This window comes from Dreissena polymorpha, chromosome 3 (assembly GCF_020536995.1).
Source record: "Dreissena polymorpha isolate Duluth1 chromosome 3, UMN_Dpol_1.0, whole genome shotgun sequence".
Classification (NCBI taxonomy): domain Eukaryota; kingdom Metazoa; phylum Mollusca; class Bivalvia; order Myida; family Dreissenidae; genus Dreissena; species Dreissena polymorpha.
The window spans coordinates 70,642,468-70,668,765 of record NC_068357.1 but is presented as its reverse complement, the minus strand read 5'-3'; the positions used below and the strand labels follow the sequence as shown (position 1 = coordinate 70,668,765).

General features: G+C 35.9%; 1 protein-coding gene across 2 annotated transcripts; it reads left to right on the top strand.

The window, feature by feature from the left end:
* Positions 1 to 2,249: 2,249 nt before the first annotated feature.
* On the top strand, positions 2,250 to 9,397 carry LOC127874681 (TD and POZ domain-containing protein 3-like). Of its 2 annotated transcripts, none has more exons than XM_052419176.1 (4): positions 2,250 to 2,435; positions 5,149 to 5,194; positions 6,785 to 7,037; positions 8,079 to 9,397. In XM_052419176.1, exons 2-4 carry the CDS (start codon positions 5,150 to 5,152, stop codon positions 8,717 to 8,719), a joined length of 939 nt encoding a protein of 312 aa, XP_052275136.1. In that variant the 5' UTR covers positions 2,250 to 2,435; position 5,149; the 3' UTR covers positions 8,720 to 9,397. The 2 variants fall into 2 exon arrangements, with proteins under 2 accessions (XP_052275136.1, XP_052275137.1); XM_052419177.1 differs by having other exon boundaries at positions 5,149 to 6,703; positions 6,793 to 7,037.
* Positions 9,398 to 26,298: the final 16,901 nt, after the last annotated feature.

The window sequence follows — 26,298 nt, the reverse complement described above, 5'->3', positions numbered from 1 at the left end:
CACACTGGTAGATATCATGAAAACAATATTGCTAGACACGAACATTTTTTTAGATAAGAAAGAAATACATATCGGTTAGTATTACTATAATAATCAATATGTTATTAACTGTGCACTTGCTACAATCAACCAATAGGTCTGAATAAATAAAACGTCGTTCATTTGTTAAGGATTCGTTGAGTCTTAGATCCTTTTGATAAATCGTATAACGTATTTTACCAATTGTTCATCGTCAGTTCTTCAATTTACAATTGTTTTGTACATATTTATGTTTGTTGACACTTGTTTTCCGGGCGTATACATGTTGACATAAATCAATACCAACCACATGTGATGTTGACGATGTACATTGTGCAAGTCATATAAAATGTATGTATGTCTATCAATTCCTTGCGCTGGGTGTGTCTCTGCATGTTTTTTATCACTTTATAGTTGAATAATATTCTTACAATGATACACATAATTATAATAGCATGTTGTAAAGATAGCGTACTGGTTGAGGTTTCAGTTGTAGTATAACACCTCAAATCGTGCGCTTGTAAAGTGCAGTATTCGAAGCACGATGTACAGGTCACCTAAATGATGAGCACATTCAAAAGGCCGGATGATATAGTTGGAAGGCGTTCATTAACTGTACAATCCTACCGACATGTATGTTAAATAGCCACATATATTTGCAGAAAAGTCACAGAAATATTCTCCTTTGTAGTTAATATCTATAAGCTGTACATGTTTGTAGTTATTCGATATCTTAACAGCCTAGGTTATAGGTTAAACCAATCTACATGTATATGGTTGTGTGTTTAAAAAGAGTATAGTAATTCAAGTATAGTATACTTGGATCACTACGAGACATATCAAATTGCTGTATTGTTATTAAGTGTTTATTTGTTCAAATCGTTTTCGCAGATTTGGTGCTGAATTTTAATACAACCAAAGCATTTGTTTGCTGGCTCAGGATATATGATAATCATCGAATGCAAACGATTAAGAATTGTTTAATAGTATAATAACACTACAAATATTTATACTGCGAACTTAACTTCTTCTATGGGAATGCTAAAATTTAATAAAACTGTACAACGAACGTTCGCAGAGACCTTCATGGAGACTGCACTCATGTAAATAGTTGGGTTAGAGAAAATTTACCAATTAAAATTCATAATCAGTTGTGAAGATGTAAATATTTCAATACTGCAACTTTGTAAATTAAACTTTAAAATATTTATTTAAAATATATATTAACAACTCAAAAATACATCTGGAAAATCTCCGAGACCTCCGTGCTCATGAAAATAGTTAACTGTGTTGGCCTGTAGCGGACTCTAGGTTCCCTCTATTTGCTGCTTCTCTGGATGGTATAGGTCATGTGCATGCCACGGTGAAGGTCTTGTAGAAGTAAAGTGTTCCTTCAAGCACAGAGATCTTCATATATAGGACATACCTGACTTTTCATTGGAGCTCTACATTTTAATCCTCGTTCTTCATCTTTATAAAAGCCTAACAAAACTAATGTTTGAACCTTTAGCGTTACTCTGTGTGAAGCCACACGCACAACAACTCGTATTCATATTTACACTCTTTAAAGGGGCCCTTTCACAGATTTTTGCATGTTTTGAAGTTTGTCATTAAATGCTTTATATTGGTAATTGTAAACATTGGAAATAAAAAGCTCCAGTGAAAAATCGAGAATAAAATTTAAAAAAAGAAAAAAAAAGTTACCCTCAACTGGGTTCGAATCACTGACCCCTGGAGTCCTGGAGTAAAAGTATAAACCATTTAGATCACTCGGCCATCCGCGCTCACGCAATCTAAAAAGTATTTTATACTTTATATAAGCAATCATACCGACAACAACAGAACTCTCCAAATTATTCAATCGTTTCGCGTTGCAACGCTCAACGCTTTATAACTTTCAGGTTTTTAAATCGTCAAAAGATGCATATATTGGCTATTTAAGAGCATGGTAAATGTTTAGTATTACAGTTTCGTCACAAATATCGTAAGTAAAACGAAAATTTGCGAATCTGAAACAACTTTTTTAAATTTTGTCAACTTACCAAAACGTGAAAAGGACCCTCTTCACTACACTCTATTTCACCGACCATCGTTATGGAAATGTTCTGATTCCCAGCGTGACCCGGATGAAAGCAGGTACTTGATTTTGACGTCACGCGTGCATTGGGATATTATCATCTCATGATAAGTGATACATTGAGTCATGTGATATGACCTCCCCAATAGAACGGTGATACTAGTAGCTGATGTGATAATGCCCTGATAACAACACTTATTTGGTTCACTAAAGCTCTATATGAATCGAGATATATTATCTGTAACATTCATGTAAAATATTGAGGTTATATATTGAAGTTTCACAACGAATCCCTAAGCGGACTATAGTGAGAAACATAACATTGGAAACAAAACGACAAGTACGTTTTTATTTATGCTAATTATATTAGACTGAAAAGCACCGGTATTTACGGAGATATTGAAAGATCTTTTAAGTTATGAAAATACACGTGGAAAAGGGCGTGTGTGAGTATGTCGGAAAAAATGTCGAATGGAACGTTTAATAACTTATTGAACTTAAACGCACCGATAGTAAGTTTACATCTTTCCTGCAATATCACTATATAACACATTTAACTCACTTGAGGGAATTCCGTATTTTTTATTTTTATTTTTGTTATATATGCTATAATAGAAACAAGGAGTGCAACTTCATTTGCCGTAAAACTACACCATCTTTACTGTAAACCATTTAACTCGAACCATTTTTAACGAATCAACTACACATCGGTACTACACACCGGCTGTTTTCGAAAGTTAATAAAATAATTTATCAGGAAAAATTAACATCAGTACCATTTTTGTGACAGTGACCTTGGCCTTTGACTTAATGACCCCAATTTCAATAAGGGTCATCTACTGTCAAAGGCCAAACACATGTGAAGTATCAAGCCAATCGGTCAATTCGGTGACGAGTTATTGATCGCAAACGAACTGGTCTTTCGGTAGACAGACAGTCAAATTGACCAACATCCAGCAAAACAATATATCCTCTCTTCTTCGAAGAGGGCATAATTAAGATAGCGTGCTATACACATAATGGTGTGTCATAATGGTTTACCTTGACTGTCATTAGTATCTGTGCTATGTTTGTATCGTTGTCGTATCACGTGCATCTTCTGAAAATGGAGGCAGTAAATATATACACACACATATATATATATGTGTGTGTGTGTTTAAAGAAGGAAGTAAAAACAAACAATCTCAATTGACAAGAGCTTTATACCAGTGCAAATAAAAAATGGACGTACACGAGAAAAATGAGTTTTTTTAACAGGATTACGAGGGAAACATTTAACTGGTCTACATGTAGAAAAACCAAATTTGAATACAACATGATCAGCACAAGAAAATGAATAGTACGAGACTGAAATCACCATGTGAAATTTGGTAATGATTGAAACATGAACATACTTGAAAAACTCAGATACGACACCGTTGAACGAATTTCATGATTATTTAATTAGATTTGCAGACGAAGTTGACGTAAATATAATGCGTTTATTGGCGAAACGTTCTAACATACAGTTTATAACAGGCAAAACACATAATTGTTGCTAGATGATTCTGTATAGACAGAAGAAATCATAAAGAAAACAAAACGGATGAAAAAAAGAGCAAGTTCTCAACAATATTATATATAAATACTTTCCAGAAACCATAAATGTCATCGCCAAGCCGTTCAAATATTATTTATTGTTGCTTAGATTACGTAATCAATAACGGTCAATTATGGAGTAAAATTATTTGGTCATGGGCGGGAAACTATTTACCTTTATTCAATCCATGTGCAGAATAAAAAGGTCAAGCACGAGAAATTGTGAATAATTTAAGTTACCTTGAAAATTTCATGTCAAGCGATGGAGAATTTGTTCCCACAACAAGTACACTATATGGTAGAACATTAAAAGCAATGAGTTATTTGTTTTACCTAGCAAAGGAAATAAAATCACCTATTAAGTTGGGGATTTTTCAAAGATAAAAACATTTTGTAATTTTGTAAAACTCTTACAACGTAAAAATGTAAACAATATCGACATAATTATATGTTAGAATTGTTAAATATTTTGTTAAATTATAATCTGTAAAACTGGAAAATTATATTATTAAACACGTTGCATTTTTATAGAAATTATTATTGAAAAAACAACAACAAAAAAACACAAAAAAAAATTGGTGATCGAAAGTACGGGACCTACCCGGTTTTAACGCTGTATGGCTATTATTAAAACCTGTGAGCAATGATCATTTTATCCCGATACTAAAAACACAACATATTACGAGACCAGTTCATCATTCACTGGAGTGTCAGTGTCATCATATCGAGATCAATGATTTTATAAAAGGAACTGAAACAAGTATTTGAAACGGCAGTAAATTATACAAGTTATTTAAGCTTCTCCTCTCAAAGTTAAACGATATTTATTTTTGCTTAACGAGTTATTATTTTCTATATCGTAGCTGGTTATTCCAAGTAAATGATGTTTAAATAAGGACATTCTTGACATGCAATAGTAACATTTGAGGACAACGTTCAACAACGTATATCTTATACCTGTGCATACGTTATAAATAGTTACATGATATTCAGAATTCCACTTACTATTAAATAAACTAAATTTATAGAAATAATAGTATTCTTTATAATCTTACTTGATACGCAGTTGTACATATAATGGGCTAAAACAAGTGATTGTGTTATATTATATTTTAATTACAAAATTAAATATATGTTCTTTAAATAATAATAATTGATTAACCATTTGCTCAACTGTTATGTTCTTCCTGCATTCGGTGAGTACATACGACGTGGAGACGACCGAATAATAACTCTTCTTCCGATGATGAAATTTTGAATGTAAAATGTGAATTCTAACTTTTATTGTGCCATCTCAAAATTGATGTGCATATTTAAACGGATATTTCCTGGTATCACGTTTACTTTGATCGGGTTCTAAAAGGTCAGTGATAAACGTCAAATTATGATTGCAATTCTTTACGAAAGAAATGAGTGTGAGATAACTAGTTTATTCAGAGAGAGTTGTTAATTTATTGAGTTTCAATTCATTTTAGGATGGAGACCAGAGTTTGCCATCCAAACAAGCAGACGAAAAGTGACGTCAGTATCATCAGTGAAGACTGTGGTTTATCAGACTTAAAGTTGATTGTCGAAGAGATTTGCATTTCTATTTCTGTCATCAACGCAGTATTGTCATTGAACATTTAAATATATTAATTGAATGATGATGTTCAAAAACTGTCCACGTTCCTCTTATTTTTTAAATTTGTTCCAAGTATCTTTTATCACCACATAATCAAATCTTTTAGTACAATCAATAAATCTGATACTTTTCTTTTTTGTAATAAGACCATAAAATACATGACTATATCATGTGTTTATTTTTTTTACGAAATCAAGCTTTCGTTTCAATATATGCATTATTATTTTCGCCCCAAATATTAAACCTACATTTTATTACTTGACTGAAAAGTTTCAAAATAGCACTTAAAAGCGTTTCATATGGATTGTCATGCTTGAACCGATTCTATAATAATAATCCCCACTTTTACTAAATTAAAATTGCTTATGTATATAGTTTCATAGCATAGCGTATCAGTTACAAAAGATCAAATGAATTGTGATTAATTAATATTTCAATACTACTTCTACTTATCTTGACCGAGTTCGAATGTAGGTCTGGGGCGTCGAAAAGCAATGTCATCAGGTCAAATCTTAGAAATACCTTGAGTCGACATATAATTCTCATAAGAGTAGTGGGAAAAACACACAAATAAATTCTCTCCTGATAGAGTTTCCGGAGCGCCATTGTTCATCGTGAGAATATCTTGCCCATGTATTAATTTGGGTCATATGCGTCCGTCACTTAGGTCACACGATCTTAGAAAAACATTGTAACAACTTTATTGACCACATTTATGACTCAATTTTTATGACACATGGTAAGAATGTTCATAATGGCGATGTCTAGGTAAAGTTCGAATCTGGGTCATGCGCGTCCTAGGTCGCGAGGTCATTTTTTGTTAGGGAAGCGTTATTGCCACTCTACACGCGACATATTGACTTAATCTTAATGAAACTTAGATTGTTTATCTTTATAATATTAAGGCATGTTTTAATCTGTGTAAATTCAGATAAAGCTTTTTATCCCGGTCAAGCTTTGGAAATACTTGTACCTTAAGCTCACGTGAGAAATTCTGGACCATCGGGATCATTTGGTTTGTTTTTTGTTAGGTATAGATGGTAATAGTTGTAACGTTGTAACCGAAAATCGTTCAGATCTCATTGAAATTTGCGCTTGCCAGTCAAAAGTTAAGATTCAGATGCTGTTGTAAAGATTGGTTCAAACTTCGTGGTTTTGATCAACATTATTGGTTACATTCAAATTTATTTAATTTGGTGTTTGCTTTACAAATTGCATTTGAGATAAGCTCAAACTATGAATATCGATCAATATAGATAATGATTTGTTTACACAACTGTACAGTATTATGACGTTCTTCAAAATAGTCTAGCTAGATAATGAGAGGTCGGAAGACCGCGAATAGATTAATACGGATTTTTTAGTATGTCGACTTGTATAGCACGGATGGATAAAACAAGTATTTTGTAATTATTTTAAAATATGTATAATATTATTGGGAGGATTGTCGAATAATTAAATTGAGTTATTTTACGCACATACTACAGGCTCACAGAAAGCTCGATGTCAGTGATTTCGGCCAATCCAACGACATGGCAGATGTGACGCTTATAGTAGGAGACATCCGAATACCCGTCGTCAAAGCTGTACTATCTATGGCATCTCCAGTATTTCAAGAAATGTTCAAGAATGAGGTTAAAGAAAAGACTGCAACAGAAATTCCACTACCGGGAAAAGATGCAGATTCATTTATCACGTTCCTACGTTGTTTTTATCCCAATCAGAAGGAACCTATAACCGGTATACTGTTTCTAGTAATCTGCAATACTTACTTAAAAGAATTTTGCGCAAGTATGACAGACATTGCGTAGTTTTCCGAAAAGCTTTCACTTTATTATGCCGTAATACGACTGGCTGATTTAAACTCGAAAAAAGAACTTTGCGATCGTAAAAGTTCAACTATTAACAAAAACATGGTTATGTCCGCCAAAACTAACCCCACAGTAGGAAAATTCAAACGTTTTATAGACTATAAGAAAATATTAAGCTCATACATGCGTAAACACATTTGAAGTTTCTATATATATGAAATCCACTAAAATATTTAAGCCCACTTTAAAATTATGTTGCCGTTTTTGAACATACTCCAAACGTGAGTGCCTGAAAGTGTTCATAGAGAGCGTCTGTGATTGCCTTTTTTCCGTCGTGCGACGTTACTTTGCCTTTAGAACACTCATAAGCCTACATTTATTTTATACGATATTTATAAAACTAATTGAGAATATGTGTTGCAATGAAATATCGACCAAGTTCAACATTCGGTCACTTTGTGTTTATAACTTGGTCACTAGTTAAGTTTTAGAAAAAGTTTGTGGACATACTAGATACCACATTTATTCCATAATCTTCATGTAACGTGGTCAGAACATTTTCCAATTATATATTAGAAGAGTTTGAACCTGGGTCAGTAGGTCAAACATTAAGTTACTATGTCAAACAAAACAAAACGTTTAAATGAAGTCAGATCATCTTTTCAACGTTGGATGGAGAACTAGTTCATGATTTCTTATTAATGAAAAGAAGTTTGTTAAATTCTAAAAGCCTTATTTAATTCCTTATCTTCATCATGAAAGTTAGTCAGAAAAAGTTTCCTAATGATAAAACATCCGAGTTTCAAACTGTGTCGTGGGGTTCAAAAATAGGTAACTGTGTCACATTAAAGAACAAGCCTCGAAAGGCCATAAACCGACCTACCTACTTTATGGAAATTTAAGTAAAAACATATGTTGTTTAGGTATAACATAATGCTCCTAAAGTTATTTGTTATTGGCTGTATTTCAGCAAAAAGTGCGCTTTCAACACTACCGTTGGCGTGTGAATACCAGGTTTCATGGCTGGCCGATGTATGCGAAAACCGTATTTTGGAGGAAATTCGCAAATCAGAGAAATCGACGACGACCTGCAAAAAAATATGCGAATACCTTAAATATGCAGAAATATTTAATCGTTCAAGGTTGGTTAACCTTTCCGTCGATGTACTGTCGGAATATTCCCTAAACGAAAGAGACGAAGCTTTGATCATGCACAACATATCCGAGAACAATAAATGGAACATCACAAGGTTGGCATGTCGAAAACTGGAACTTTTTCAAACTGACACAAAGCAATTGATGGCAAAATTAAGTCAGGAAAAAACTTTTAATAAGGCTATTGCTAATATTTTTAGTGCATATGGTTGTAGAAGTTCCTCGTATGACAATTCCATAACTTGGGAACATACGTATATTAATAATGAATTAACTCCGGTACGATGGCAATTAGATGCAAAACGAATGGCTCATGAATTCGGTGTTCGCTTTGATACAACATTAATATTTGATAAGAGGAAATGTACTATTCCTGAAATTTTCAATTGCGAAGAATATAAAGTTCTTCCATATGCTATTAAAATGCAGTTGGAAAGGGAATTGTTAAACGGTTAATTGGCGTGTCATACTTAAACGAAGCGTATGATAAGTACATTGCAAAAACTAAAGCGTTTCTGGAAAGCAAATGACAACCACCATGAACGCCGTGAACCCAATATTAAATATTAAAAGGGCCCTAAATATCTGATTTCAGAAAAATAATGATGACATACAGTTGGATAACAAAATAGTTAATGCATTCTGAGATAAAAAAATTCTTTTATAAAATGGGCCCTGTTGGTTTGGAATTTTTGATTATACCATTCTGCGTAATTATTGCGAATAGTCTGTACATCCTAACGTTGGACAGGATTATTACTAAGCATGAAAGCTCAGTGGGTTAATGCGATGCCTATTGCCATGGTTCTATGTACTGATTTCGATACCCACTTGTTGTTTTCCTCCTTTTGCTATTTTTTTTCGTCGTGTTTAAGGTATAAAGTGCATTTAAATTGTTAAAGATTGAATTTCTGTTAAAGATTGATATTTATTTTTAAATATGTAAGAAATATACAACCAACATTCGGAAGTACGTATGCATTTATTTTAATTATGTTTCAGACAGTAATTCATGAGAATCATAAGCGAAATGAAGCTTAAATTGGTCATGTGTGTTTACCAGTTTTCAAAAGGAAAAATATTGTGAGATCATGATGATACACTTATAATAAAATATGAAATACATGGTCTTAATATTAATTTTTAGATTATCATCCCTGCTCGCCTCTTAGAATGTGCTTATGGTGAACTTTTGTGATCGCGTTTGGTCCGTGTTGCATAGTCCATCGTCAACATTTACTTGTTTACACTCTAGAGGTCACATTTATTTCCAATCATCATGAAACGTCAGACCATGTCTAACAAAGGGAACTGGTTAACATAAAGTCAAAAACAAGGTAACAAGGTCAGATTAAAAATAGCTTATTTACACTAACCCACTATATTGAAATCACATTGATAGTCGAATCGTTATCAAACGTGGTCAGAACATTTGTTTTGATGAAGTTTCAGCTTTAAAGTGGTTTTGTTCGTGGAAACACATGGCTGTTAGCGGTGCAGCTTTCCTTATAAAGCTATAGCAAAAGCTTGTTTACACTCTAGAAGTCAGATTGTGAGTCAGAAAAAAATCGTTCGAATGATAGCTCGGCCAAGTTTAAAATGGTTGAAGTTCGTCAGAAACTAAACCGCCCGGATGCGATGCAGTTTTTCTTATATTGCTATAATTAAACATTGTTAACACTTTAGAAGTCACATTGTAGTCTAATCTTCATGTTTATTGGTCAGAACATTTGTTCTAATGATATCTCGTCCGATTTCGAAAATGGTTCCGGTCCGTTAATACACATGACTGCAATGGGTTTATAAAGTTTTCCTTCTTTGTCTATTGTGAAGCCTTGTAACCACTCTATAAGTCTTATTTTTAGTTTAATGTTCATTAAAATTGGTCGGAATATTTTCCCAATTATATATTTATGTTTAAAAGTTGTTCGTGTGAGGTAAAAACCTTGGTCACATTTCGAACCATTTTCATGAAACTTAGTCAGAACATTTGTTCGTACGATATCTAAGCGCGGAATTCGAAAATAAAAATGTGCCTGGAAATTAAACTTAAATGTTTCATCAACTATGAGGAATTTTCAAGTTTAAACCATACGGTAAAATTGTTTCATATTTGATACATAATACCGCGTAGTAGTCCTCCGCGAAATTGTGTTACTAAACACTGACGACGCCCAGGGAGTCACAAGGTAATACATATTTATGGCAAAATAACTTTTAATTTTCTCGATTTAGAAACCACATTGCAAGATATTAAATATTTAATATTTAACATTGAGTTTTGTTCTTAAACATAGTTAATTAGAACCATGATCCTAAGGTCAAAAATGGTCACTCACTGGGGATCACATGGTTTACATAGACTCAAATTAACTTTGACAAATTTTCTATAGAACCACGTTGTACTATTTGGTATGTACGCATGGGTGTTAGTCCTCTTCAAGTTAGTCTTAAAACAATACCCATGTTGTCAAAATGGGCCGCGCCTTAAGGGTAACTTTGTGTTTATCAATTTGCGTATGCAAGTGATCGAACATGGCCTGTGGAGTTGTGCACGACTTCGCTGGCCGTGTTATTGACACAAGAGAATATGGTGTATTTTCATTTTCATGTTCTGTAAATCAGGGCATGTTTGCTATAATGTATTGTATTATCGCCCCGAATCGCGGACATTGACTTCACAAATCCAAGGCATACCAAATCTGACGCTAAAAGGGTGAACAAGCCCACGCATCATCAATAAGGGTTTCCTCTCGAAGGGTCACTCTGATACTCCACCGGTAAGTGTGATTGCTCGATTGTTCGATTTTCTAAATTATTAAGCTGAGATGCAAAGCTCATCAATAACTAACAGGAATTTCAATTGAAGTAGAATCCTTCTTCTTTATCCCAGTATCTTGCATTTTCGTTAACTTTGACTCATCGAAATTATATGGATTGCATGTTCATGCAAATGTTACCATACAATCAGACACAAATTATTGTATTTCATGTATCACAAATTGGTATTTCTTTTGTAAAAGGAATAAACTTAAATTGATGCAAATCAACATTTGTAGTATCAACAAATATTCAGATACAAAGTATCTAGACGTCATTATTTTGACCTCTAAAAATTCCATTTGACTCCTGAACATTTAAAGCACAGGTTCATTTTAATCCTGTTTTTCAAAACTTTTGAAATTCGTGACTTAGACACAATACTCTATTCATATTTATTGTATAAAATTGTAATGTATTAAAAGCAATAGCTCTATAATATTGTGGAAAATTCGTAACAAAGAAGCTGACAAAGAGTGGCTTGCATTATACTTATTTAATTAATTAATTATATATCCAAGAAAAATGCTGTTTTATTGCAGCCTCTGAACTAGCCCTTAACCAAGCTATTTGAGATTTAATGGAATGAAAATGACATGTGGTGCGCTTTCCTCAACAGCAAATCGAAAACTCGGAAATAATGAGCCGGATACAGTGTAACAGCCTGCTGTAATCTGTCACAGTGTAAGGCATTTAAGTTCATACTCACTGAATTTCTTAGGAATTCCAGTAGTTCTATGTGGAGTTTTGCACACGGGAACAAAAGGCTTATTAGAGGACGGACAAAGTTTCTTAGGAGAAGGGGGGCCAGGTTGGCTGAGATCTAGCTCGGATGAGTGAGAGACTGAACACTCTTAAACAGCGTCAGGTTCATGCTCTTCCTCGGGATCATCAACGATCACGCGATGATTCATACTGACAATGACTATGACCACACTGTGTAATGGTGTGACCATTGATATTGGCAATAACCATACTTCCTCGTTTTTATACATCCGTGTAAGGGTAAGGATTGCTAGGTGGTGTAAGTTTGTCAACCTTTGCGTACTGTTTTATGTTTTGCTTACTGTTAGCGTCATTCATCGCCAAACTAATCGAGGCAGAAGCAGAAGGGATAGGCTGTGAATTTAAGTTAGGCCCATACTCATTTTGTCCCAACGAAAGCTTCAAAGGGAGATACCTGAGTGGATGCATGAGGGGCTGCTCTGTAAAGCATTAGAAAATCCTGGTTTTCATTTCTCCAATTATTGCTTGCAGCGACTGCTGTCCTGACAAACTTGTTAAGTGTGCACATGAACCTTTCCACATATCCGGTGGCTTCAGGACAGAGAGAAGTGATTCTTCGGTGTTTGAACCCACAGATAGAAGCAAAGTCTGCGAAATCATGCCCCTAAAAGGGTTACCATTATCTGTCTTCAGGAAAGAGGGTAACAAAAATAAACTTCAATCGAGTACAGTGTGGCCATACCACGTGGTTTGTGGCGTCATTTTGGCTAGCACGCTAAGTAGAAATTTGTCAACATTGGCCCCGCTTAGAAATTTCAAATCCACGTAAGTATCTTATTATTTACTCGTTTTTGACGAAATAAAGCGCAGGCTAAGGAAAAAGTTGAGCACTATTCCCGGTTATATAAATATTTGTCACCAGATGAGTAGTTTAGTCTATCATTCGAGGCAAATTCCTGGTTTTTACGTTACAATGCACGCAAGCACGACAAGCACATTTGAAATCGTCCAAAATATCTGTTTTATATACCTTTTTGCAGTGAACCAATATGTGCGGACGTGATTAATTCCATATAAAATGTGTTTTGTCCGAAAAAATTACCTGAAAACACCACTTAATGACATTTCTAATGTACATCAACACTTTGGCTAACACGACAAGCAACGAAATTCAAGGCAAGCACGGCAAGTCGATATTCGGCTAGAACGACCAGTTGTTATTAATTATGTTTCTGAAGCGATGTTATTGTTGAGGTAATACACACAAATTTAATTAGAATTTCAAAACATTTTCTTGGTCCGGCACAGTAAACACAAAAATATAATGTCGGACAATAACTGCGATGCTGTCTTGCATAAGTGCTATAAACAAATTTGAAACTTTCACCGAGAACAATCCTCGGAATGTAACAGAGATACTATATGTATATATACTAAAAAAGTTCCAACTAAATGTGGCGAATTTCTGACACACCCTTCTCGAGTCAGGTTTCAATTTAATCTTTTGATTTTGATGAACGGTCCACAATAACTCAAGTATCGTTAAAACGAACTGATGCCCATTGTGTAATTTTCGACCTGAAATGGCCCACAAGTCATCCGGGGGTGACTAGAAGCCGATTCATGTCACACTAGGATGACTTCAAGCCGACTTTCGTCAACCGGGGTAACTAGACGCCGATTCATGTCACCCTAGGGTGACATGAAGCCGATTATAGTCACCCGGTGATGACTAGTGTCGGCTTGAAGTCACCCAAGGGTGACATGAATAGGCTTCTAGTCACCCCCGGCCGACTTGTGGGCCATTTTAGGTCGACAATGAGCCGAACTTATTGATATAAAATGCAACCTTTGACGCAACATATCAACACATGTTCCTTTGATCGTTTTATTCTTAAGTGACAGATGCTGACGTATATTAGCACTTGTATTTTTGGTAGGATTAGATAAGTAATATTTGATTAGTAGCATAGTGATGTACGTTTCGTTTTGATAAAGCAATACTCAATGCACACATAGATTAATAACAAGTGATATATCGATCTGAGTTGCAGTTAGCTTGGCTTTCGATTAATCATACTGTAGGTTATGTCCATGTTCTTTCCAACTTTTAAGGCCATTGTAAGGATTAAACTATACTGTTGTTAACAATGTTTTAAATTGTTGTAAAATGTAGATTTAGTAATGCGCCGTTGTCTTGTAATTATTTATTGCAAGTAGATGAAATATTTGAAACGGTAACACACATGACAAAAACATCATATGATTATAATACTCTAATGGTGACAGCACGGTGAATACATAATAACAAATGCATAATTATTTATTTCATTTAACATATTTGATGTTTTTAGATACACATGATGACGACCGAAGAGCGATATATTTGTGCCATATGCGCCAGAGGGTTCAAGCACAGGCGAAATATGGTTTACCATGAAAGAACACACGCTGGGATGTTACCCTTTAACTGTTGCGGCGTTGGGTTTTCATCAAGACGACAATTACAAAGACACAGGTCATTATCATATAGCGCTTTTAGTAATTAGAAAAGTCACAGTCGGCTGTCTTATTTTACTCGCGATTCTTAAGATTTTGAATTATGTACATTGCAGTTTCACTACATAAACATTATCTTTAGAAAGCTGTGATAAACAGTCTTAACCAAAACGCGTTATAGATGTATAAGATACACATTTCCCAAATCATTAACTAGTAAATTATTGTAAATAAGAAGCAAAGAGTGTACGTGTAGGATACATGTGCTTATTATGCTTATGAATGCTTACAGGTGCAATGTACACGGTGACGGAAAAAACTATCTTTGCCTTTATTGTGGAAAAGAATTCGCAACGAAAGTAGATCTAGATGCCCACTCGGCCCGGGAACAGCGCACTCGAGAGATCGAGTGCGAGATATGCAACCACAAGGCCACAACACGGGCTCATCTCCGAGAACATCTCAAAACACACAGCGAGGAAAAAACACACGTTTGCCATGTGTGCAAAGCCGCCTATAAACATATAAGTTCACTGTATAGGCACTATGGGCAAAAGCACAAATGACGTGTATACAGTGGTTTTACCTGTTCGTGATTTATTTGTGATTTACCCGTGATTTATTTGTGATTTACCCGTGATTGAATTGTTGCGATAAAAGCATAATCATCAGATCTCAAGCATAATTAACATTTGAACCGTATCTGTTTATACCACGATGTTTACTTGTTGCGTTTTTTTTTACTTTTTATTGTTTTTTTTATATGTTTTGTTAATGCTACTGTTATATTATAGCAGTTGTGATTTGTATTGTGATTAAAATGTAATTTTATAATTGTGATTAATGCTTTATAATCAGTTCTCAAGCATAAATAACATTTAAATCGTATATGTTTATACCACGATGTGAACTTGTTGCGTTTCTTTTCTTTTTATTGTATTTTATTATTGTGTTAACGCTACTGATATTATAGCAATTGTGATTTAGATTGTGATTTACATGTGATTCAATGATGCCATTTAACATTGTTTCATTAATTCAAATTATTAATTAAACATACACTGCGTTGTGTTAATTTCTGAAACAAAATCTTGAACAATCTTCGTTGTTCGTTAACTGCATGGAGCAAATCAAACGTAAAAAGCAAAGACAACTGAGTATTTGTGTAATATTATACTTTGCTTTTATCCAAAATTTCTCAATTATCTATGTGACACACAATGTTTAATGCCGAAATATAAAATGGAGTATTAAATTAGGGCAGTTTAAATATTGTACAGTTTTGGACAAAAATAGAGTTATTAAAACAACGTTTGAATCAATGCTGTTCAAAGCTTCAATTAATTATTTGCATGCAATTATGATCGGATTCACAAAGGCGACAATAAACACATACCATTAGCATTTATTTGAGTGAGATAAATATTCAGCACAATTGTGTCGTGTACTGAGAAAACTGGGCATAATGCATGTGCGTAAAGTGTCGTCCCAGATTTGGCTATGAAGTCAGCATAGGCTAATAAGGGACGACATTTTCCGCGTAAAGTGTCGCCCCAGATTTGTCTGTGCAGTCAGCAGAGGCTAAACAGGGACGACACTTTCCGCCTAAACCATATTTTCGCTAAGAAGAGACATTATTTAAACAAAAAATTCCATTAAAGCGGAAAATGTCGTCCCTGATTAGTCTGTGCGCACTGCACAGGCTAATCTGGGATGACAAATTCGCGCAAAAGCATTATGCCCAGTTGTCTCAGAACACGACACAATTAACTTAAATACGGGAAAAAAATAACACACTATGCACATGAATAATTATATATATCTCGCTCAAGTCAAGCTACTAAAACACGGAATTCTTCAGAAAGGCGGTTTCTTATCAAATTTCTTCCATGTCTAGTCCAAGTCTGTACGTAGGCAATAACTTGCTTTCGTTTCTCCTCGCACATTCCCACCGTACACCTAAAGTTCCCCTGGCAACGGCATTTCGACTCGAGTCCATTTTGGCCTCTTTTGCCTTCGGTTTCACACGCAGTCTCCCCGGGTTGTCAAACTCGTGGTCACTAATATTGAAATAAATACAAATAAATACATTACTACAGTTGAAATAACATGTGTTTTTTTTTATATTTTACTAAAAATATTCCGAATGGACATATGACATGCATTTCCATAATAACAGTTTGTGCACGACTAAATAAGCTTTACGGACAAACAAAATTACCGAATATCGGAAGAGCTCTTGATTTTTGATTCATCTTCACCTTTGCCATCGACGTTATATTGACTAACGAGTTTGTACACATTATTTTTCGAGGTTGTATAGAAGAATTGCCTGAAAGTTTTAACAATAGTTTGGGTTGGAATCTTAATGCATCGGAGGTCAATTTACGGCATAATATGAAATAAACACGACTTATAAGCCTGTTATCCGCGAGTGACTATATGATAATGGAATGATAACATGTTTAATAGTTTTAATTTCTAATGAATTACCTGTAAACATATATTTATATTTTCTCATTTAAATAACATTTCACATAAAATGCATTCACAAATACCTTTCAGGGTCAAGACGCATGTGGAGTTTTTCGATTGTGGTATCGATGTACTGGCCGAATTCTCTGCTGGTGACCGTGCCCTGTCCTCGCCGGTCATAAAGCGTTAGCTCTGAAAAGAACGTTTCCCCCATCATGCTTGAAAACGCTCGTACATTGTATTTGTGTGTAGGAACAAGACTATACAATATCTTTTTAGCGTCGATACTTGCAATGACGGCTTCCCATAGCTGTGTTGGCCATCCATTGATGAACATTCCCGGAGGTGGAAATTTCGAAAAGTCCACACTACTCATTAGGCGTGAGCGAAGTTTAGAGCGGAGCTCAATGCGTTGTTCAGCCGGAATACCGGCCTCATCTTCAGCCAACCACCAATTTCTGATGTCTTCACACAGCTCAGCTTCCTTGGTATCTCCATTTAGGCGCATTTCATGTTCAACGGCTTGGCTAAAATGCGTATTTGCAACAGAAACAGTCATAGGCTCAAGAATACAATCAACCATTCCCAAAGACAAAGCCGTCTTCTTTGACTTTGCGACTGTTCTCCATGCCTCGTTTGTCAAGCCGTCTAATCCCCCTTTGGCACTCTTTCGCCTCATTCTTGTCAACAAATGGGACGAGTCTATACAGTTCACCTCAGGTTGTTTTCTTGACTCACTGTAAGACGAAACATAGAATTGTTCTTCTTCCTGCAATCCTATGCATGAAGTGTTGTGTACTGTATTCCACATTTGTAGTTCCTGTGGCCAAAGGTACTCAGAGTAAATGATATTAAGATCACTCTTTTTTAAACGATTTGACACTATTTTAAATGCTTGTTCTGCCAAACGTTTGGGCTGTTGAATTTTTGATCGCTTTGAATGGTGATGAGATTGATCGCTACTGTACTCCATGCTTAGTAAGTTGCATAGTGTTTGCAACTTTGCCTCCTTTTTTTCACTTTCCTTTATTTTCATGTTGTAATTTCGGTTGATGTATCTAACTATGACACGTAGTTCAGTATCACGAAACTTTCGAAGTGTCTGTTCTGACTGGAAGTACACGGATAGGCTATTCAAAGAGGAATCATCCCACTGGCCTTTCGCATTGCAATACTTGTCGACTTTGAATTGTGTCAAGATAGAGGCTTTGTCGACTTCAGTTAAGGAGATGCGTTTTGCCTCGTGTTTTTGCGTTTCTATTATTAATTTCCCGATTGCTTCAGTGTCAACAGAATCGCTATTTACGGTACCGTCATCCAGTTCTATCCTTTCGTTGTTTTCAAACGGTTGTTCGTCGGGCTCGACAAAATTATTTTCAGCAATCTGCAACTGCTCATCAGGCATATTACTAGCATATGCGATTTGTTTTCTTGCTTTAACTCTTTGCAAAGAAACACTTTCTGATATTTTTGGCAATACAATTCCACCATTTGTGCAAATAATTGCGTGTTTCACGGATCCTTCGTCGTCGAACCATGTATGAACTAGCCTTTTCACAACCTTATTTTTTGATGCGATACTTTTCAATACATCATTTTTCGGCATACGTTCTACTGTTTTCCATACATCCTTTTGTAGTTGTAATAGAGTCAGTGGCTTTTCATTTACATCACGCACTGCGATATTATGCCATTGTCCATCAAACGACACAGCCGGGATATGAATTCCTGCTTCAGCACACGTGTTTAAAACTGACTCCGATATGTTCCGCATAGTGCACGTATCAAGCGAACTTCCCTTCGGGAACCAGCAGACTGGTACGCTGTGTACTGTTTCTTTTCCCCAAATTCTATCTAAATCACAACATAGAAACACAACCGCTTCAGTTGCTGGTATTCGTTGTAATTCATAATATTTCTCGTAGTTAGATAACATTTCAGTCAACATGAGATCAAATCGACGTAAAATAAATTTACCGGCGTCGTGAATGTTGTTCGCACTAGAATTGTGTGTAAGAGATCGAAAGACCCCAATGAATTCCACAGTCGAATTCGTCCTACATAGTTCGTTTATTTCAGTTTTAAGCATTTTTGTCTCGTCTGCTAACTTTGTCGGCCGTTTTGGCTTTTCCACATCATACATATTCACTGCTAAGTCAAACGCTTTCTTAAATAGCATCGAATTTCTGTTAACTTTGAACACAGTGGACAGATCTGGACGCCAACATAGGTATATCAAACTTTCCACGTTTAAAGCTTCTATTTCAGATAAGCACTGAAGCAGATAACGTGCAGGAAAGTGGTGTTGAACGTCATAAATTGGACATTTATATTCTATAGCAAAAGTCGTTGTTTCTTCGTTGTCATCTATTCTCACACTACCACCTGGCGATACTACCATGAACGATTTCGATTTCGTCGAGTCCATGGATACATATCCTTCTTCAAACACTTTTTGTTCTGGACAAATCATGGGAAGCACTTTTCCAACCATTGTAGCAGCAGCATTAATCTCATTTAGCGTCCCATGTTCCATTGCTGCCTTAACAGTTTCTGGTTTTGTTCTTTCATGAAGACCACCGACTGTCACGTCAAAATTGTCTTTCTGTTTGGCCAAACCATCAAGACCTAGTGCAACATACATTGTACTTCCAGTTATTCTTGCCTTTGATCTTTGTTCAAACCATTCTAGAGATCTCTGCTTCACCTGTCTGCTTGTTGGATTGTCGGAGTGTTCAATTTTTCGATAATTTGGGCTTTTATCCAAATTCATGACGTCCTGTGTGATCAATGTACTTGTTCCTGAAAGTTTTAAACAACAAATACATGTTGTTATTTCATCAACAAGGGCCATACTTTGTTGCAAATACTCATCTATATCATGCACAAAAGCGATCATTGAACTGATCGCAAATACATATTTTCCGTTTTTTCAGTCCGATCCTCCACCCCTTTCAATTAGTTTTTGTCTGGCATACTCCTTCTTTTTGCGCAGTTCCCTTGCGTTTAGAATGTTTAGTGAAATAGTTTTTCTTTGGAAAAACAGTTTGTCAACTTGTTCTTTCCTTTCATCATCGTTTATAATCGTATTCATATTTTGTGATTCATCTCTTTCTAAAAAAACATTCATCATCTCCTGTATTGGTTTTTTCAAATCTTCTAGTTGTTTCTGCCTTTCAGTGAGCGAGAGCCCTTGCTCAAATCCTAAGAGATTAACATCTCCGGATATGCTGGTAAGTCCACGTTTCAATTTTTTTCCGTCGAATGTTAAACAGTATGATTTGTTGCTTGTGGATTGGCCGACGGTTGCAATCATGTCTCGTAGTAATCCTGGTTGTCTCCCAATGCCTTCGTTAGATCTAGGCTCTAGTCCGTACGGGGTAAATGCAGAGATAATATCTTTGCTCGGAACCGCAAAATTTATTTCTGACTGTCTTGGTGGGTATAAACCTTTCTCCGTTTCTTCCATTACAACTTTGTTTCTATGTTTATAACCCGACATAAAATGCAAAAATTGTCCTCCAAAAAGCCGATATCCTAGTTTCCAGAATTTTTTGGTATTTTAAGAATAACGCATTTCAGTTGAGTTTTCACAGCTGAACCATTTCACAACTTCCAACCACAGCTGAAAAGATATATTTTTCAAAGGGAAGTTTGAACTGCTCACCAATTTAAAAAAATCATATAACTGTTTGTCATAACCTTCTGCTGCCAGGTTTTTCATCACAGATGGTATTAATTCAGACATCTCAGCTATTTCATTTTGTAATTCGAATCCATCGCAGTCGATTTCATCCGGTAATAAATCACTGCTCTTACACGCATTGTTTTCGAAACTTGGATTAATACCGTCTTCCGTTTTATGATATAATGACCGTCGAACCTTCTTAGTGGATGGCGACTTTGATGGCGTTGTAAGTGACGCTACTGTACCTACGAATTTGCTCGTTATTGCTCTTTTTAATAGTCTCTTATGCTTTGGTGTTGTCTTAAGTGGAGATTTAAATGGAGAAAATGTTTTATACTTTGGTGTTGATGCCTTTGGTGTAGATTTAGTTTGAAAAAATGTTTTAAATATTTGACTGGGTGATGAGTAAAATTTAACATTTTTGTGTTCATAGTTCACTCGATTGAAAATTTCATCTTCGGTTTTTATCCAATTTGAAGTCGACGTTTGACACTCGAAATGCTGACGTCTCGTCTTGGTACGTTTGCTTCTCTTTCCGAGTTTTAGTGTCGCTTTTGGTCTCATAATTCCTACAAATGAAAGATAACTATTGTTAGAAAACAAAACAATACAGTTAATATCATAGTTCAAATATAAACTTGATTTTTTTTTCTGTTGTTTATTTTATGATTTATCTTATGTATTTACATCACAAACAAGAAATGTGTCCACACGACACGGATGCCCCAAACTTGGTGAAATTGAATGAAAAATACTCGAATTAGAAAGCAGACTCCATGCTGAATGTTTGAAACGCACTACGTGACCCAGTGACCTAGTTTTTGGCCAGGCATGGCTCATGATCGAACTTGGCCTAGACATTATCTAGATGCAACTTCTGACCAAATTTGTCGAAGATCGAATGAAAACTACTTGAAATAAAGAGCGGAAACCATGCTGAATGTTTAAAACGCACTAAGTGACCCCGTGACCTTTTTTTGGCCCGGCATGACATATGTTCGAACTTGGCCTAGACTTTATATAGATACAACTTCTGACCAAGTTTGGTTGGGATCGGATGAGAACTACTTGAATTAGAGAGCGAACATGTAAAGTGTGACGGACGGACAGACAGACAGTCTGACCGACCAACCGACGGACAGTACGAAAACTATATGCCGCCCGTTGGGGGCAAAAAAAAAGACATGGTAAGTCGCCATATTTTTAACTGACACTTTTGCGATTGTTCCAAATATATAGGCAACATGTTTTCTGTATATGAAAAACAACTTGGGAAAAGGTGTTTTTTGAGAAACAGTAGATTGGAAAAAAAAATAGACGGAACTATTTTTGCAAGGCGAATTCAACTTGGAACATCACAAGTGCTGGCGTCGGCACAAAGATCAATATCGGTCGGGTTATACAAAACTGTTTTCGCTTAACCGCAAAAATTTTGTTTTGATGCATTTTTTTTAGTTTTCATGAGTGTGTATGGGTAAAAATTAAACCATACTCTATCTAGTTTTCAGTCAAATTTTCATAGAAACGTAAAACTGTTATAAACTAATCTTATCTTGTTTAAATCAGTATTACGATAGTAGAGCGCATAAAGGCAGTGTAGTATATCTCCATTAAGTGACTTTAACTATAAACATATATAATTATGTTCGCACAACTATGTTCCATATGAATGCATACTTGTTTATTAGTTTTAACAAAAACTGTTCTCTGTAATATAAGTATTAAATTACTGACCTTTCACCCTCACGGACGAAGAGTCTTATTTATGGTAACATTATGTCTGAATTTCGATTCAGAAGTTTCTTATACGTGCAGATTATGTTCATCTGATCTGTTTAAAGATCTTAAAACTTTACTTTTTATACATTGTACACGGCTGAACGCACACAGGACAGTGTACAGAATCACACGAAGACAGTAAATAGACACGAACTATTAAAGGAACACACATTTAAAATAATTAAAGGATATTGTTTGACAACATAGAAGTTACCAATTCTATACTAATAACAACTAGTCGTGCTAGCCGAATATCGACTTGCCGTGCTTGCCTTGAATTTCGTTGCTTGTCGTATTAGCCAAAGTGTTGATGTACATTGGAAATGTCATAAAGTGGTGTTTTCGGGTAATTTTTTCGGACAAAACACATTTTATATGGAATTAATCACGTCCGCACATATTGGTTCACTGCAAAAAGGTATATAAAACAGATATTTTGGACGATTTCAAATGTGCTTGTCGTGCTTGCGTGCATTGTAACGTAAAAACCAGGAATTTGCCTCGAATGATAGACTAAACTACTCATCTGGTGACAAATATTTATATAACCGGGAATAGTGCTCAACCTTTCCCTTAGCCTGCGCTTTATTTCGTCAAAAACGAGTAAATAATAAGATACTTACGTGGATTTGAAATTTCTAAGCGGGGCCAATGTTGACAAATTTCTGCTTAGCGTGCTAGCCAAAATGACGTCACAAACCACATGGTATGGCCACACTGGAGTAATGACAACTTTGGAAGCTGTCGAATAACTATTTCCACTTCTTGGAACCGGCTACATTCATCAATAACAACGAGCAAGTATTGACCAGAGGAAAAAGGACCAGCAAAGTCAACAACAGTTTCTTGCAATGGTTTAGAAGGTAACTTTGTGGGACAAATTGGTTCTCATTTATTGGGTCCTAAATATGAAGCTTGGCATGGGATTCAATACTTTACTGCATTTTCAACCATCTTGTTTATACCAGGAAACCATACTTTCTCGCTAATGAGTTGCTTGGTTTTCACAATGCCTTGGCGTGTGCAATGAGCCATATCAACTTCATGCTCTTGCAAAGAGGTGGGAACAATAATGCGACTGTCACGCAATACGACACCATCAACTATGGAAAAATCGTCCCGAAAACGAACAAAATATACAAGATCTTTGTAAGACCAGTTGCCTGACTAAATAGCTGTCATATCTTTCTGTGTAATGTGCTTTCCTGTCTAGTTGCAGTTTGAAACTGCTTCAAGGACATAGCCTTTGGTATTGCCATCTGGAAAATGAAAGCAACATGAGATTCAGCCGCATTGTCATGATTTGGCTTAGACAATGGATGCCTGCCCATAAAGTCAACAGGATTCAGGTAATCTTTTCCTAGACAATACTCAAGTGTGAACTGGTACGGTATGAGTCAAAGACGCCATCTCTCGATTCGAGCAGAAGCAGGTTTACGACTGTTTACAATACCAAGACTTGTTTTGTTCGCTGATTACCCTGAACTCGGAGGCTAAAAGATAAATATGGAAGTGTCCAACTCCATAGACAACCGAATATCGCTATACTAAACTGGTAAGTGAACGACTAGCACAGCCTATAACTCTACCTTCCTGAGTCTTAATTGCACCAATTCCAACAGGTGATGCGTCAACAAGAACCTTCGTTTCCTTCTTCTGGTCAAAGTAAGCCAACACCTCAGTGCTAGACAGAGCAGAACGCAAACTATCAAAAGCATTTCGGCCATCAATCGACAAATCCCAAGGAATATCTTGCCTAGTAAGTCGTCTGAGTGGCTCTGTCATAGTTGCATAGTGAGTTATGTATCTAGAGACATATTGTGTCATACCAAGGAAAGACCTAACTGTCGGGTTTTGAGGTGCTGAATGACCTTCAATAGCCTTGATTTTCTCTGGATCAGCAGAGACACCTCTATCGCTGAAAACGTGACCAAAGAAAGAGATCTTATTCACAGAAAAGACAGTCACATTTATCTCTGTTGAGTTTGGCATCACATTTATTCAAACGCTCCAAAGTAAGCGTCAGGGCTCGATCATGGTTTGACTGTGTTTTCCCATGAACAATAATATCGTCCGCAAGAGTCTTCACACCATGAATGTCTGACTCAGCTAAAAGGTTTGCAACGCGCTTCTGAAAATTTTTAGATGCAGCATTTACACCAAACAAAAGACGTTTGTATCGTCTTTAACCAACTTCATTGACAAAAGCAGTGATGTACCGACTAGATTCATCAAATTCAAGTCGATGATATGCATTTGGCAGATCAAGTTTGCTAAATACAATTGAACTGTTTAAATCAGACCTAAGATCTTCAACAGTTGACTTAGTATGTTTTCCCCCCTAAAGATAGCCTTGTTGGCCTCGAGCATATCAACGCAAACACGGACACCCTTTTACTTTTTGGCGACAACCACAACAGGGCTTACCCAGGGCGTGGGACCTGAAACACATTCATTCAAATCAAGGTCGTCAAGACGCTTGAGTTCGGCCACAACATCTTTGCAAATATAGAACGGTATACGTCTGTGCCGCTGAGTCACAAGGGGGACATCATTATAAATGTGTAACTTCACTGAGATGCCCTTTATTTTGCCCATCTTGCCATCAAACAGGGAGGGGTACTGATCTGGAATGCAGCAAGAGACTGGAAAAGAAGAGAATGCAAACGGAATAATATCCAGTAATTGAGTAGTTCTAGCCCCAAGAAGACAGCTAGATTGCCTTGAGTCAGTGCTTCATACAACATCTATGTCAGTCTAAACTGATTTACCTTTGTAAATGATATTTTTTCCTCAGTAGCAATTAACGTCTAAAGGTTGAGATGCACCACATGCACAAATCAGTGGTACATGCTGTTAGAGAGTAGGATTGTTATTCAGACTTTTATTTTGATTCATTATGTTTACAGTATAAAAAAAATAATCTTGACACAAACAGATGGTATGCTTGAATTGCAAGTTTGTATGTTAAATACAGCTTCATCAGTTGAACTACAATCATTAGAGTGGGATGTAGGCTATTGTGAAGCTCCCTTAAACTTCACCTTTTGCAATTTTGAACGACAAACATTCTCAAAGGGATTACACTTTCTGCAACAATGACACATTTACCCACTGCTGGACATTTTCGGTCATTGTTTGTATGTTTGTCACCTCAGTTTCTTCAGGTTCCATCCTGAACGGTACGATGATTCCTAGGTTTTGCTCCACGGAACAATCTGGAACGCCCACGCCCATGTGAAGAGTTGAAGTAACCACGACCAGGCGATGATTCATACTGACGATGACTTTGACCACTAGCTTGCGATGATCTATCCGGTTTGGTGTGTATAGATTTGCTTCTTGTGCAGGTCTGCCTTCAATTTCAGAAACTCTGACTTTGGACAGCTCCAATGCTCCAGCTTCCTCGGACACCTTGTTAAATAAGTAATTGTCACGCAACGTTTTACGTCGATTACGAGAAGACGTAAACCCCTGAATGATTTGGTATTTCTCAATCTTTGTTGTGAATGTCATATGTGGATTCAAGTGTTCGTAACCTTGTGTAAAAGTTATCAATGGATTCGATTGACTCCTGTTTAGCATGATGAAATTTGTTATTTCTCCAAGATGTTTCAATGTTTTTTCACCATTGTAAGACATGGACTCTCCATGGAGAGAGATCTGATCTGATCATAAAGGTTAATTTTAAGTCCATGTATAAGAGGTTTCGGGGAATACTGTTTTACCTAATTATGGTTAAGGCACACAGCAATGAACTATGTAGTTTATCACATGCACAAAGAACATTGTTTTGTTCATTAAATAAATATGTGTATTTAAAACAATAAAAAAACATGGATGCCATCAACGTCAGTATGTTCGGTGAATTCTGCGGATTAGCAGGTATGACGTTGATTGTAGAAGATGTACGTATACATGTTATAAGAACAATTTTGGCGGTAACATCACCGGCTGTAACCCGCGTTCATATCTTAATTTACTTAGACAATTAACTGTAAATCCAAAAGTAGAAATGAATCTTGTTAAAAAGAACTTATAAAATATT

Bases quoted from the DNA above. Each gene is read 5' to 3' on its own strand.
- LOC127874681 (XM_052419176.1), top strand. From the start codon at position 5,150: ATGGAGACCAGAGTTTGCCATCCAAACAAGCAGACGAAAAGTGAC. The intron at 5,195-6,784 runs GTCAGTATCATC...CACATACTACAG, and splicing joins ACAAGCAGACGAAAAGTGAC to GCTCACAGAAAGCTCGATGT. The intron at 7,038-8,078 runs GTATACTGTTTC...GCTGTATTTCAG, and splicing joins TCAGAAGGAACCTATAACCG to CAAAAAGTGCGCTTTCAACA.